At 39.9% G+C, this 16,088-nt stretch overlaps 1 protein-coding gene across 1 annotated transcript; it reads right to left on the bottom strand.

The window, feature by feature from the left end:
- Positions 1–7,424: 7,424 nt before the first annotated feature.
- Positions 7,425–15,618, bottom strand: LOC119333445. Its single transcript, XM_037606335.1, has 12 exons — positions 15,224–15,618; positions 15,015–15,116; positions 14,028–14,108; positions 13,497–13,606; positions 13,272–13,407; positions 13,099–13,197; positions 11,147–11,252; positions 10,667–10,986; positions 10,405–10,587; positions 10,119–10,316; positions 9,515–9,829; positions 7,425–7,970 (listed from the first exon to the last, which is right to left on the bottom strand). Exons 1-12 carry the CDS (start codon positions 15,536–15,538, stop codon positions 7,878–7,880), a joined length of 2,058 nt encoding a protein of 685 aa, XP_037462232.1. The 5' UTR covers positions 15,539–15,618; the 3' UTR covers positions 7,425–7,877.
- Positions 15,619–16,088: the final 470 nt, after the last annotated feature.

Consider the following 16,088-nt stretch of genomic DNA (forward strand, 5'->3'; position numbering starts at 1 on the left):
ACACGATCATGGAGGGGTTCATCATCCTCATTGATGCTCCTTCGATGATGCGTGAGTAGTTTACCACAGACCTATGGGTCCGTAGGCAGTAGCTAGATGGATTCTTCTCTCTTTTTGATTTTCAATACAATGTTCTCCTCGATGTTCTGGGAGATCAATTTATGTAATGACTTTTTGCGGTGTGTTTGTCGGGAACCGATGAATTGTGAGGTTATGATCAGATCTATCCATGAATATTATTTGAGTCTTTGTTGAACTCTTTTATGCATGATTGTTATAGCCTTTTATTTCTTCTCTGAAACTTTGGTTTGGTTTGGCCAACTAGATTGATTTTTCTTGCAATGGGAAGAGGTGCTTTGTGATGGTTCGATCTTGCGGTGCTCAATCTCAGTGACAGAAGGAGACATGAGACGCATATATCGTTGCCATTAAGGATAAAAGATGGGGTTTATTCCTACAAGAATAGATCTTGTCTACATCATGTCATCGTTCTTATTGCATTACTCTGTTTTTCCATGAACTTAATACACTAGATGCATGCTGGATAGCGGTCAATGTGTGGAGCAATAGTAGTAGATGCAGGCAGGAGTCGGTCTACTAATCTTATACATGATGCCTATATACATGATCATTGCCTTGTATATCATCATAATTATTTGCTTTTTTATCAATTGCCCAACAAGTAATTTGTTTACCCACCGTATGCTATTTTCTCGAGAGAAGCCTCTACTGAAATCTATGGCCCCAGGGTCTATTTCCTATCATATTGTTTTCAGATCTATTATTCCAAAAATCCAAAATTACCTTGCTGCACTTTTTCTTTACTTAATTTATTTTGTGTTTTTGCTAGATCTATTTATACAATCTCATACAATTTTATCTATCTCAATACCGAGTGTTGGGTTGCAAGTTTTTGTTATTTGTGTGCAGGTGTTGTTTACATAGTGTTGTTTGGTTCTCCTACTGGATTAATAAGCTTCGTTCCATAACTGAGGGAAATACTTACCGTTGTTGTGTTGCATCATCCTCTCCTCTTCGGGGAAATACCAACGCAGATACAAGCAATCAGGAAGAATTTCCGACGTCGTTGCCGGGGAGAAAACATCAACATCTATCAGGTTCCTAATCACAAATCTCATATCCTTGCAATTTACTTTATTTTCCATTTGCCTCTCGTTTTCATCTCCCCAACTTCTAAAATGTTTTCAGAAAAACATAAAAATATTTGCCTTCTTTTCATTTAACTTTTTCTCGTGTCATCTCTTGTTTGTTTGCTTGCCCTCTTCATCATTATGGATAGTTCCTCCGTTGCTACGAGCACTCCTGAGAATGAAGTTCTCAATTTAAGCAAATGGGAGGAGAGAATTTAAAAGATGCTTGGTACAGAATTTGTGATGCTCATAATAGATCTACTCGAAGGCAATCCACTACTATTCTTCTTCGCAATTTTTATGTGGGCATCACTACTTGGTATAAATTTGTTCTTGATACTATCACCAGAGGGAATTTCTTGATGTTCCCCCCTTTGGATGATTTTAATGCTATGGGAAATTTAGTGGGATCACCTCCTATCATTATCAATGAAACGGTTTTAACTCTTGAGCATGTTATGCAAAGGCTAGATGCTATTGAAAAGAAAATGCTCACCGAAGAACATATTGAAAATTACGATAAAAGGATTCATAGTCTTGCTAAAATTGGGTCAAAGGTAGGAGATACCCTTAAATTACTAAGATAAAAAGGAGAGAATTCCTTATTTAACATTGTCTTAATTTTTTTGCCTTATTTGACACTGAAAATATTTTCCTTCCTTATTTAACACCGGGTCTAAATTTTTATGCCTTTTATGACACTTTAGTCCATTTTAGCATTAACAGCGTTAAATAACAACTGAAAAGACTTATTTGCCCCTCATATGGTATGTGACCAAAATTTTACATTTATGTGTATATCCGACCGACTCGTTTCTTGTGGGCATCAACTCAGGACTCATGTGCAAGTGTTACTCGCATGTTCTTTCCATAAGGGATCAAAGGGATCAGCGTCCTATACATGCGTGTCTAGCCAGTGGCTGAATCGATCAACTTTTCATGTGAGCATCTAAAGCTAGCTTCGCCATGTATGTCAACCCACAGGACTGTATGCATTGCATCAGCTGCCATCCGTTCAGAGCGCAAGAAGCTATGCGACCAACTGCAGTGGATGCTAAGAGGTGCGAGCAACACCAACACCAGTACGTGGCGGCAGCGTCCAACCGTAGTTGGCACGGTGGCCCTCAGAGTAGAATCATGCGATGATGAGCTTCTGGTTGTTGCTTGTCGCGTTGAACTGGTCTCCAGCCTTAATGTGCCCCATCTCACCGGTCTGGTCCTTGCATTGCCAGTGATGGAAGACGAGATGATTATCCTGTACACAATACGAGTTGGGCGGATACATACATAAATGTAAAATTTTGGTCACAAGCCACATGAGGGGCAAATAGGTCTTTTCAGGTGTTATTTAACATCGTTAAGACTTAAAATGGACGGAAGTGTTATACAGGGCATAAATTTTGGACACAGTGTTACATAGGGAAGAAAAGAATTCCAGTGTCAAATAGGGAAACAAAATTTGAAATAGTGTTATATAAGAAATTTTCTCGAGAAAAAGAACCTGTAGTTAACGAGAGGGTAGAAGATAGGCCCGCTAGAATCGATAAGTTGGAAGAATTTTTTAGTAACTTGAGCTCAGCCTTTTCTTCCATTAAACTTGAAAAGACTCCTATTAGCAAGAATTACAAATCCACACATGCTCCTAGAAATAAGGGCACCACTTCTAGTAGCAACAATGAAGATCTTAAAATGATTAGTGTTCACCAAAATTTCATAGATTTGATAAAGGAACCAATCTATAAAAATATGTCTCTTGAATTTGTTCCTATGAGCTTGATTATCAAAGAAATTAATGATAGAACTTATAGAGACTATGGTTGTGTGATTGAGGAGTTGAAAACTAAAAATGACAATACTTGATCTATGCATTATGCCTAGCTAGGGGCATAAAACGATAGCGCTCGTTGGGAGGCAACTCAATGAATAAAATAGTTTTTTCTCTTTTTCTCGTTGTTCTTGTGTGTTTAAACAATTATGCTACTGTTATGATTGTGTTTTTATATTTTAGTTAGTATTTGTGCCAAATAAAGCCTTTAAGATCATGTTGGGTGATAGTTCATTTGATCCTGTTGAAAAACAGAAACTTTTGCACCAAGTTCTGGAATTTTAAAAATTAAAAGAAACATGCTTTTGCTCTGAATGTTTTACACATGATTGATATACAAATGGCCCATGTTGTCCTAATTTTTCAGAATTTTTGGAGTTACAGAAGTATGGTCAATGTTCATATTGCTACAGCTTGTTCTGTTTTTGACACATTCTATTTTTGTTGCATTTTGTGCTTATTTTGATGAATCTATGGATTGTATCGGGGGGTATAAGCCATGGTAAAGTTAGAATACATTAGGTATAATGCAAAAATAAAATATAAATGGGTTTGCAACAGTACTTAAAGTGGTGATTTGCTTTATTATACTAACGGATCTCACAAAGGTTTTTGTTAAGTTTTATGTGATTGAAGTTTTCAAGTTTTGGGCGAGATCACGATGGATGAAGGAATAAGGAGTGAAAAGAGCCTAAGCTTAGGGATGCGCATGGCACCCAAGGTAATATTCAAGGAGAACCAAGCAACTAAGCTTGGGGATGCTCCAGAAGCCATCCCCTCTTTCTTCTAACGACCATCGGTAATTTTACTTGGAGCTACATTTTTATTCGTCACATATCATGAGTTTTGCTTAGAGCGTCTTGTATTATATGAGTCTTTGGTTGTTTTTCTTTTTAGTTTGTCACAATAATCCTTGCTAGACACACCTATTTGAGAGAGCCACAATTATGCTATGATTTGTTAGAATTACTCTATGTGATTCACTTAAATCTTTTGAGCTATGGAATTGCTCTAGTTCTTCACTTATATCTTTTTGAGCATGGTGGTGCTTTAATTTTGAAGAAATCCTCTCATGCTTCACTTATATTATTTTGAGAGATTAAATTTTGAAGAAATATTTACGCTCCTATTCTTCATTTAAATTTGTTTGAGAGCTTGCTATAAGCATTGGTAAAATCTGAAACTAGTTCCAAAGTGATGGCTATTTAAGAGGGATGATAAAAACTATCATGAAGATCATTGGATATTATAAACTTGATTCCTTGCAATAGTTTTGCGATATGGAGATAGTAATATGTGAGTCATGTTGGTGAGTAATTATGCTTTAGTAAGAATATTGGTGTTAAGGTTTGTGATTCCCTATGTAAGCACGAAAGTCAATAGTTATGCAATGAAGTTACATCCTACTTGTGGTGCATTATTTCCTGATAGTTATGTTCAATGCTCCTTTATGATCGTTTTCGTTTTTTGGTTGGTTGCTTCTCAATCTATTTGGTAGCCCTTCCTTGCACTAAGTGGGAATACTAATTGTGTATCCAAACTCCTTAAACCAAGTTGTGCCAATGAGTCCATCATACCTACCTATATGCGGTATTTCCATGTCGTTCCAAGTAAATTTGTATGTGTCAACTCTAATTTTCAAAATGAATTTCCTTTTTGCGTGCCCATACCGCTCATGAAGCGGCAGGGGTGGCCAATATTTTTGCATGCTAGATGTGTTATTCTCAAGATGAGTGTTTATTCACTTGTCATTGCACGAGAGTGCGACAGGTAATAGGGATGCCTAGCCCTGAAATAAAAAATAATTATTTATGTTGTCAAATAATAAATTCCTTGGAAAGTGTTGGTACGGAAGGCACCCATGGATACGGCTAGCCATGGATTATGAAAGAATGGTAAAAAAGGAATAAACTTTATTTTATGTTTGGGAACCGCCTATGATGTATCTGGCATGGAAAGTATTGGGAATTCTGGGTCATTTTCGTTGAAGGGAAAGGCATGCATCCCAAAATATTTTATCTCTCAATTTAAGCTTTGAGCTCTGGCACCTCTACAAATATCTGCTTCCCTCTGCATTTACTTTATGCAATTTTTATTTTTATTTTTGAGTCTCCATCTTCTCTTATAAAGCACCAACTAGGGAACACTATGATCATACTTTTGCATTGGATGTAGCTAATATTTGAGTGTGTTTCATGAATGGATCAATGATTGAGTATAATGGGCTAGGGATAACTTTCTTTAGTGTTGATATTTTGGAAGACATGGTTGCTTGTTGATATGTTTGAAATTGGTGTCCTCGTGTCAATTATAGACTATTGCTTTGAATCATCTAAAGTCCAAATGTCCATGCTACAAAAGAAAAGAATATGTGATAAATATGATGGGTAGCATTTCACATCAAAAATTCAGTTTTTATCATTTACCTACTCGAGGACGAGCAAGAATTAAGCTTGGGGATGCTGATACGTCTCCAACATAACTATAATTTTGATTGTTCCATGCTATTAAAGTATCATTTTTGGATGTTTTATACTCATTTACTAGCAACTTTATATCATTTTTTGGGACTAACCTATTGACATAGTGCCCAATGCCAGTTGCTGTTTTTTGCTTATTTTTACTTCGCAGAATATCCATATCAAACGAAGTCCAAATGCAGCAAAACTTTTTGGAGATTTTTTTCTGCCCATAAGACACCCAGTAGACCCAAGATGTGCACCGAGGGGCCCTTTGGGGCCCACTAAGCACCAGGGCGCGCCATGGTGGGTAGTGGGGCCCACAGGCACCCCCTCCACTGCCTCTCAGCTCTATAAATACTCTAATATGCCAGAAACCCTAGGGGAGTCGGCGAAACACAATTCCAGGTGCCGCAAGTTCTAGAACCATGAGATCCAATCTAGAGGCCTTTTTCGGCACTCCGCTAGAGGGGAACATGGTCACGGAGGGGTTCATCATCCTCATTGATGCTCCTCCGATGAAGCGTAAGTAGTTTACCACAGACCTACGGGTCCGTAGGTAGTAGCTAGATGACTTCTCTCCTTTTGATCTTCAATACAATGTTCACTTCGATGTTCTTGAAGATCTATTTGATGTTATGACTTTTTGCGGTGTGTTTATTGGGATCCAATGAATTGTGAGTTAATGATCAGATCTATCCATGAATATTATTTGAGTCTTTGCTGAACTCTTTTATTTATCATTTTTATAGCCTCGTATTTCTTCTCCGAAACTTTGGCTTGGTTTGGCCAACTAGGTGCTTTGTGATGGGTTCAGTCTTGCGGTGTTCAATCTCAGTGAAAGAATGAGACATGACACGCATGTATCGTTGCCATTAAACATAAAAGATGGGGTCAATTCCTACATGAATAGATCTTGCTACATCATGTCATCGTTCTTATTGCATTACTCCATTTTTCTATGAATTTAATACACTATATGCATGCTGGATAGCGGTCGGCGTGTGGAGTAATAGTAGTAGATGCAGGCAATCTTGGACGTGATGCCTATATACATGATCATTGCCTTGGATATCGTTATAATTATTTTTTTTATCAATTGCCCAACAGTATTTTGTTTACCCACCGTATGTTATTTTCTCGAGAGAAGCCTCTAGTGAAATCTACGGCCCCCGGGTCTATTTCATATCATATTGTTTTAAGATTTATTATTCTAAAAATCCAAAATTACCTTGTTGCACTTTTTTTTACTTATTTTATTTTGTGTTTTTGCTAGATCTATTTATCCAATCTCATACAATTTTATCTATCTCAATACCGAGGAGAGATTGACAACCCCTCTTACGCGTTGGGTTACAAGTTTTTGTTATTTGTGTGCAGGTACTATTTACATAGTGTTGCTTGGTTTTCCTACTGGATTGATAATCTTGGTTTCATAACTAAGGAAAATACTTACCGTTGTTGTGCTGCATCATCCTCTTCTCTTCGGATAAATACCAACGCAGATACAAGCAATCAGGCGCCCGGCCAGTGATCCGAAGCCATTCGTCATGCTCAGACACTGATTTCATTTTGGCATGTTCGGTTTGTTGAACTATGATTTGCTTTGCTTTGTTTCAAATTGTTGAATTCAAACAATTTGTATCATATGATCGACATGCATGGATTTAAGGATTAGAATTTGAGGCATATAGGAGAATGGATTTGTCAAGTCTAGCTGTAGATGCTCTTAGGTGACGGATAGGAGAACAGTTATCCTCCTTCAAAATAGAAACTCCCAAAACGTTAAGTGGAAACGGATTCAACGACGTAGAAATGATTCACTGGGTCAAAACCAGTGAACCATGGATACATGGTGTTGTAAGTGATTTTATGAGTTTGAGGAGCATTTTCAAACAAAACTGAAGTTTCGAGGTTGTAATACTGAACTCCAGAACAAGTTCAGGGCATAATGTGGACTTGTCTCACAGATATAGTCGACTTGATCAATTCCAATAGAACACCAGGATACGACCATTTAGCATATGTAAGTTCTACATGGTACACAAAGCAGCCACACGGAATAAAATTACATGATACTTATGCTCTAGTACAACACCTTGTTACATGATTCCACACAGAGGGTATATCCATGTCAGTTCTTTATGATCATTTGTTTCCATAATCACAGAATACACCAAAAGGCCAAACAAAGATTAAACACCACTGGCGAACGCATCACAAGTCCACAACCGCCACGGTTTCAATCACTTGTTACTTCTCCATTATTCTTTGGTCCTTGCTGACTTTTCTGCCCCTAAGTTTCAGTGTTACATGAGCAAAAAGAGAATCACACAAGGTTGAAATGGGCGCCTAGTCCAAATACAGCTAAAGAAGGAGAAGTATGAAGAAACAGTTTGCTTTCTAAAACAAAATAAAATGCGTGGTATTTTACACAAGGCACTATGAAAAGATTTGTTGGATCACTGTCTCTGCATTTCCGCTATACTGAATGAGTAGTTGGATGGCGTCCGCCCTTGGCAAAGCAAGGAATTCCTGCCAACAGGAGATAAGGCTAAGCGATCAATTGATGAATCATATATGGAACTGGTGGGAAGATGGTAGTACTGACAGAGTTTGTGCGCAGTGCACATATCATTTTCGTCTTAGAAGTACATGCATAAGCATATATTTGGTATAAATATAAAGTAGAAAATCCAACATCATTATCCAATCTAAATCTATTCAACATTAAACAGACAATTTGAATGAACTTCTTTTGTCTGGATAAGTTATTTACTCCCTCCGTCCGGAAATACTTGTCGCACAAATGGATAAAAATGGATGCATCTAAAACTGAAGTATGACTAGATACATCCATTCCTCCGACAAGTATTTCCGGACAGAGGGAGTAAAAGATATGAACCACAAATACCACCTCTGTTCCAAATTAGATGACCTTTGAAAAAGCATACGTCAAACTCAAACCTCTCTATCTTTAACTGACAAGTACCAAAATCTTTGGGTAAGTTAGGTGCAAACGGTACCATTGAAGTTGTTATTGTAAATACTCCCTCCGTTCCCAAATATAAGTCTTTCTAGAGATTCAAACAATTGACTACATACGGAGCAAAATGAGTGAATCTACACTCTAAAATATGTCTACATACATCCGTACGTTGTTGTCCATTTGAAATGACTAAAAAGACTTATATTTAGGAACGGAGGGAGTAGTTATTAGTTACACACTATTTTTTGTGATCTTTTACCTCCATCTTCATACGAAAAGTGGTGGTCAATGGTCAAAGCTGCATACTAAAAACCGTGCACTGTAAAAAACGTCAGATATTTGAACTGAGGGATTTACTGGTAAGGGTGTCCATGTGTAACACCAAGCCACAAACTCAAATTCGTTGAGTTCCATCAATTTAATTTGCCCTCAGAATGTGATTTCTCCTTTAGCCAAGTGATTTATAATATCCAACTTAGGTCAACCTCATTGACATCACCTTTCCTACAGCCTCTTTCGCTGTAAGTTTAAGCGTAATTAACTATTGTTAATTGCTTCGTCTCCTGCTGCTACTGCATTAAGTAATTTGTCCAATGCAAACTAGGGGTGTTTGCCTTTAAAGAGAAGTAACAGCTAGATTGAGAATATGATGAATTGTATATGTTGCCACCCATTGGGGAAGCCATTAGCAGAAGTGCAATCAGCTAGAAATGTGGAGATAACATTGGCATGCACAAAGGGTAAATGGGTCTTCCACACCCAACATAATCTTTTTGACTAACGGTCACTGATGGCATGAAAGGCACCAATTTCGATGGCACACAAAAAGGGCAGCCCGGTGCATGTAGCTCCCGCTTGCGCAGGGTCGGGGAAGGGTCCGACCACTTTGGGTCTATAGTACGCAGCCTTTCCCTACATTTCTGTAAGAGGCTGTTTCCAGGACTTGAACCCGTGACCTCATGGTCACAAGGCAGCAGCTTTACCACTGCGCCAAGGCTCCCCTTCATGATAACAATTAATTCCGTGGCTTATCATGAAAGGAGTTAATCAGCAGCAAATAACAAACGCTTTTAAGATATATACCACTTACCATAACTTTGAGTATAGCGCTTTCATCGCAGACAACTTCTGATGACTCCTGAGGGCTACTACCTTCCTCCAGCACCTTGCCACTTGAGCATGTTGTGATCTGAGAAGATCCATTTCCACATTCATCTGTAAGAACCTTGGACATAGTGTGACTCACAGGTGGATCAATCTCTTTTAGAGAATCAATCTTCAAAAAATGATCAAAACGGTCCTTGCACATCTGAAGCTTAAACCATTCGGTGTGTGTATGAAGTGTTGTCCTGACTATCTTCATCAGTTGAGGTTCTTCAATACCAAGCCTCCTGCTTATTGCAAGCTACAGAAGAGAAGATGTCATGATACCATCTAAATTCACACTAAATAAACACGATGGAACACGGCCCCGATTCCTTCACTTTGATTTCAGTCTGCAGCACAGTTTTGCCTTGTACTGCTGCTACTAACCAACCACAGAAGGGGTGATGGTGTCTTCTATCGTGAACATAGGGAATATGGCAAATTGCAGTCTAATACCACAAGTAAACAACAGATATGGAAAATGCAGACCAGTTACACTGATAGGTGAGACTTCGTATCGACTTGCAACATATAAACATCAAATATACCTGCAGAGAACTTGCAAGAACAGGCAACGATACTGCCTTTGTGAGTACATCCTCATTGAGTTGAATCAGTGTTACCAAAGTTTCCTTCAAAGGCTTCAGTAAAGCTTGGTTACTGGCAGCAAGAGGTCCCAGGTGAGCAGATGCAACCTTGAGAGCAGCTACATGATCACCAGCAGCTACTAGCTTAAGAAATTCAACCTGCAATGGTAGATTCAAAATGTGTAAGGTTCTTCCTTCCTACCTACAAGGCCTGCAGAATAACGTGATTGCAGTGTTGGGCTCACACCTGTTTTAGCTGAAACAGAAGAATAGGGTTTTGCGAAAAGAAATCAGGATCTATGCTGTTTATTTCATCCACAACTTTGGAAGCCATTCCTTTGCGTGTGAGGTCCCTCACCTCTAAAATAACCTCATACTTCTGATCTTGCATATTCCTAGTATCAGACAAACCAGTATCTAACACAGAGTCCTAAAAAAGGGAAATTATTATGAATGAACTTTTGAAAAATTTAGTGTAACGCAAAACAATGATTTGAAACAAAGCTTACATGTTCTCCTATTACAACATCTTCGTCCATGTCAAAGGCAGGAGACAAGGTATCACTATTTGCATCAACTGGAGTCTCAAAAGCATAATTAAGATCATCTGCTCGACCTCTCCATCTCTTTCGCCTTCCCTGCCCTGATGTACTGCTTCTAACCCTGCGTAATCTCTTCGACCAGGAATCATGATGGGTAATATCACTGGTGCAACAACCGCCATCCTGCTTGCCGGCCGATTCACAATCAAGCTGTGCTTCATTGTTGGCTCCTTGATTATTTATGAAACTAACATCAATGTTTTGACTGCATCGCATGTCAGCAGTTCCTACAAAATATCCAAAAGATGATTCTCTTTAGTGCTACACAGGAGTAAATAAATGTAATAATTCTACGAGTCAATTAAGCAATAGAGAGCACTATATGGAAGTATGTATTTGAAGCCATAAAATTGTCAAGTAGGCTCAGCTACAGGTTCAGTCATTTACCAGGAAGGGCCTGAGAACAGCCTTGAACAATTCCCCTGTATATACAGTACTCATGTACAAGTTTATCCAAAAGTGACAGGTCCATCTTCATTCGGCACAGTTCGTTCTGGAATTTTACAGAGTAAACTTACATCAGAGATACTATATATTCAGGAAGGCATAAGGAACTATTGCCGAAAAATAAATACAAACAAAGAACTAGCCTGCTGTGGCTAGGGCTGTCAATTCAGCTCGTTCTCGTCAAACAGTTCAAACTCGATTTGGAATGGGCAATACCATCCACTATGGCCTGGGGCGTCCACGATTTCCTAAAGCCCAAGTCCACAAGAAGCTACGCCTAACAAGGAGCACAGAATCATATGATCCATCATTTGTTGCTTGCTAAAAACAGGATGGTCAGTACCTTTTTAGTACGACCTCGGCTGCTGTACAATGGTGAGGCTGGATGACTCGGCTATAAGAGAATGAAGGCCTGAGGCACTGGAACTGGAAATATATGCCTAGCGCACCGGCACAACTGCTAAGAACAAAATAAGTAATATTCTTTTTGGTGGTTTAGCTGAGCCCCAATGAGGCGAGCTCGAGCTGTTTCGAACTTTCAGTGAGTCGAGCTTGAGCTGTTCTGTAGGCTCAATGGACCGAGCTAGAGCCTGATATTTGGCTCAAAGCTTAAATCAAGCCCAGGTAAAGCCAGGGTATATTCTCGTTTACAGCCCCAGATGTTACGTGTTAACAAGCAACTAAGCACACATCAGTAGCTTTTGCCTTTTACCCTACAACTATAAAAACCTTTTAACTTTTCACCCAATCTCCAATCTCTCTGACCCCCCACCACACATCACAGCACAACCCATGCTGTGGCTTGCCGCTTCTTCAATGAGTGCACTCACGCCTTCCTATCCTTTTGCAACTTCATCCAACTAGTTTGAGCCTCCTCCTATTTGGCTCTTCCTATTTGACTGTGGCAACTCGAGCCATCTTTGCTGGCAAATTTGGGTGCCTGTGAGGATTAGAGCTACTGATTTTTTAGCTAATAACTATGGGATCTGAATTTTATCTTCCAAGATCAGCTGTTCATGCTTGCTTATAGATGCTAATTTCTGAAGCTTGTGACCCCATCAACAAACAATTAATTTGCTTGCTTATGAAATTAGTCCATGCTAGCTAGGGCTCCTTGCCTACAGCATGCATGCAACTGCAACCATGCTCAAGGAAATGCCCAAACAGACAAATCATTGTTGCATCACAGAAGTGTGGGGTGGAATGCAGCGGTTTTGGTGGCAGGCAGAATGTAGACGAGTGAGAGATTTTAGCACAGCATCACAAATCCTCAATCAAAGGCGTCGTGGTGTGTTGTTGGTCCCTCAGCAACTTGTCCTCTGATGGCGGTTCCACACAACGGAGCTCATGAGAGACAACAGAGAATGGAGTCCTCACATGCTCCATTCTGCCCGTGGCCTCACCTCAGCTGAAGCTGCATGGAAGAGGTTGCCAGAAGCACCCATGCTAGGAAAGAGAGGTCAAAAGTGGAAAAGAGGAACACCAGAGGAAGAATGGGAAGAGAGTAGCTAGTAGACAAAAGCAGTGATGTGACTGCCAACATGGGACAAGTGAACATTTTGATAGTTGAAGGTACCAAAAAAAACTAATGGAATAGCATAGGTGGGAAAAGTGATCAGTTTTGATAGTTGGAAGGGGGGGCACGATTTTTTTTAGAAGTAGCTGTTTTGTGGACTTTATCTTAAATATATATATCCAGCCAATAAAAATAGTGCTTTGATTGACAACCCATTTGAAGGAGTAACAAACTCACTAAAGGTGCAGCTTTTACACATGCAAGAAAATCCAAAACATTTTTATCCCTTTGACAGGTATTTGAAATGGAAGTGGTAACACAGATATCCATATTCATAGCTAAATAATTTTATACTCAATTTATTTGGTAATAAGACCTGAAATGCTTGATACAAATCTCCTTTTGCAAACTTCAAGCTGTCGATAGCGCCTTGTCTTGTCAACTCAACCGCATGTGCTAGGGCTTGAACATCAACCTAAGAGTTGATTATTAAAAGCTGGCATATGGAGCATAGTACAGTATAATTAACAGTTACCAAGAAGAGCTTGCCTCGTCAAATGGTGGTGCTTCTACTGAACATTCCTGGGTAACTGCAGGCGGATCACGGTCCTCAAAGAGTAGCCGCTCAGTTAGATCAGATATAGGTGATGAAATTCCTTGGCGCGAGCAGAATACTTTGTGAATGCTTTACAAAATGTTGTAAGATTGTCAGACGATGAGGCAATAGCCTAGCAACCCATGTTAGGCAAGATGAGGATGTAACATACGATGTACCTTATTAAGTATCTTAAGGACATTGAGAGAATAGGATCATAAGCTTGTAAATGAGCTCTTAATATGGATGATAGCAACCCAGCAAGTTCAAATCTCCTCTTTATAGACCACTGTGGAGCAAAGAATTTCAACAGGAAGAAATATGTCATATATCAAAAAGTAACAGCTTGCAATAAAGCTGAAGACGTAAAATAGCATTCTCCCATCAGAAAATAGAGGTTCCACAAAGTAACAAACATAGCAATTAATAGCATGAGTAGGTCAATCTTAAAGACACTCTAGTTATACACAGAAAATTGTCCATGAACCAAAAGCAGTCAAAAGCTATCTGGATAAGTAAATAATTCAGAATCCTTACTTTACATTGACAGTTAAAGATTTCTTTCCCCTCAAGTCTAATAACAGCGAAAAAGGACCTCTAAATCGCTACTTAAAGAACTAGATATACTCAAAACAGAAATGATGAGAAAATCTAAGCTAGCTTGTAATTATTCTTAAAAAGCGTATACGGACGGTTAGGATTGAGCATACCTCATTGACGACTGGGGAAGATTGATCATCTTGGTCATATATTAAAACCAGCAGTATATGTTTGAATTCCTCGTAAGCTTCCTTTGGAACATACCAACACACCAATATTCATTATGCAAAATCCAAACGAACACAATGAATATGAATGAAAAAAATACAGGTGACTATATTCAAATATGTAGGAACTTGACGATAGTAAAGTAAAAAAAACATATCACAGGATAGTTCACATTGATGATATGACATGTCAGTTAGGCTACAATACATGCCTCCTCAATGCGGGCAGTGGACACAGGACACAACAATAGTTAGGGCCGACAGGAGCAACAGCAAGCTGAGATGCAGCATCTGCTACACAGCAATTCATAGACATTTGAAGTAGTCTGTTAATAAATTAGCCTAGCACAGACACGCAAGCAATGACATCCTTCCCGTAGTGTCATTGTACGTCAAGTCATTAGCATACATCCTCTGCGTGATGGATCTCTACCCCTAATTCACAACAGCTCATTACTGGAAGGACGCCAGGATACGTCTACTTTTTTAGTATTTGTGTTCAACATGTGAGTGTCTAATAGATCTGACCTTTGCCCTCCCGGGCTGGAAAAGGAAAAAACTGGAAATTGTGTTCTCAAATAGGAACATGGCATAGTGCACAGGCCTCTAGTAATTCTATTCTATTTTCAGTGCTTGTATATGAAAACAGAAGTACAGCTTTACGGAGGAATTTATAGTGAAAGTAATAGAAAAAGAGTTTGTTGCAGCATCTTATTTCGATATATTTGCTCAAAGAAATCCTATAAGACACCAAATGCTGCAAACTTGCTACCGAAGTCCTACGTTCCAGACAAGGTTCGCGCAAAATTCATGTGATCCAACCGGACACATGCAGACTAGTATATACCCAATCGGAAATCAAGACAGTGCAATAATCAATCAATTCAAGGGCTCTTAAGGCGAGAGGAAGGGAGTCGATGCAGCACTCACAGGGTAAGCGTCGAGAGCACAGGGTGCGAGAGCTGTGCGGAGACAGTCGAGCGCCGCCTCCCTGTCTGCCTCCGTACCCCGCCTCACCAGCTCCACGAATCTCTGCACAACCACATAATTGACATCCTGCCTGCGTGCCGGAAAACATAAAACGAGAGAGAGAGAGAGAGAGAGAGAGAGAGAGAGAGAGAGAGAGAGAGTTTAGGTACCTGCTTGTGTAGGTGAAAGAGGAGGCGGTGGTCGAGTAGCGCGGCAGGGGCGTGAGCTCGGAGGAGCGCGAGGGCGGCGTCGACGTCGCCAGCCTCGAGCGCGCGACGGGCCCGGCGGATGAGGATGCGCGAGCAGTACGACGAGGAGGTCGAGGTGGATGGGGATGAGGAGGTGGCGGTGGTGGTGGAGGAGGATGGGGATGAGGGCGGCGATGGGGAGGCGGGAGGGGCGATGAGGCGATCGGATCTGACGAAGTCGAGCACGAGAGCGTCGAGCGAGTCCCAGTTCACCGGCGAAGGGAGCAACGGGTCCATCGCCGGCGAGGAGATGGCGGTGGCGTGGGGCTAAGGGGGAACGGGTGGGATTGGGAAGTTGAGATGATGAAGTCGGTGGAAGGTAGCAGGGTCGGGTGCCTACGTGTAACGAAAACGAACTGTGATAAGTTTTCTTTTCTTTTTTCTTCTTCTTATTAATCGATGACAATCGAGGTGTCATAAGTTGATACGCGTCCCGGTCCCGTCCCGGGTCTAGAATAAGGAAGCCACAATCATAGGTAGAGAAGAAAATGCAATTATAAGAGAGCAAAATACGTGGTTCAATAGTTAGAAGGTTAATTATAGCGAGTACATGCGTATCTATATCCAAAGAAACATATTTAATTAATCTTGGATATCAGATCATGTCAATCTAATGGTCTAAATTGCTTCAATGATGAGCGCTCCTCATATTTAGCATGAAATTAATATCATATCAAATATTAACATCTATGTTAATCAGATAATTAATACGGAGTATGTATCTGATGTCCATCTAATTTTCTCACTAATATCAATGTGCATAGCACGTGACTAGTAGGGTCAAGTA

Source organism: Triticum dicoccoides, chromosome 1B (assembly GCF_002162155.2).
Source record: "Triticum dicoccoides isolate Atlit2015 ecotype Zavitan chromosome 1B, WEW_v2.0, whole genome shotgun sequence".
In the NCBI taxonomy this organism is placed as follows: domain Eukaryota; kingdom Viridiplantae; phylum Streptophyta; class Magnoliopsida; order Poales; family Poaceae; genus Triticum; species Triticum dicoccoides.

Excerpts from the sequence above, each read along its gene's own strand:
- LOC119333445 (XM_037606335.1), bottom strand. The coding sequence starts at position 15,538 with ATGGACCCGTTGCTCCCTTCGCCGGTGAACTGGGACTCGCTCGACGCT. Across the intron at positions 10,317-10,404 it reads TTCTGTTTCAGCTAAAACAG|GTTGAATTTCTTAAGCTAGT; the intron begins GTGTGAGCCCAA and ends CTACCATTGCAG. Across the intron at positions 7,971-9,514 it reads GCGCTATACTCAAAGTTATG|GAATTCCTTGCTTTGCCAAG; the intron begins GTAAGTGGTATA and ends TCCTGTTGGCAG.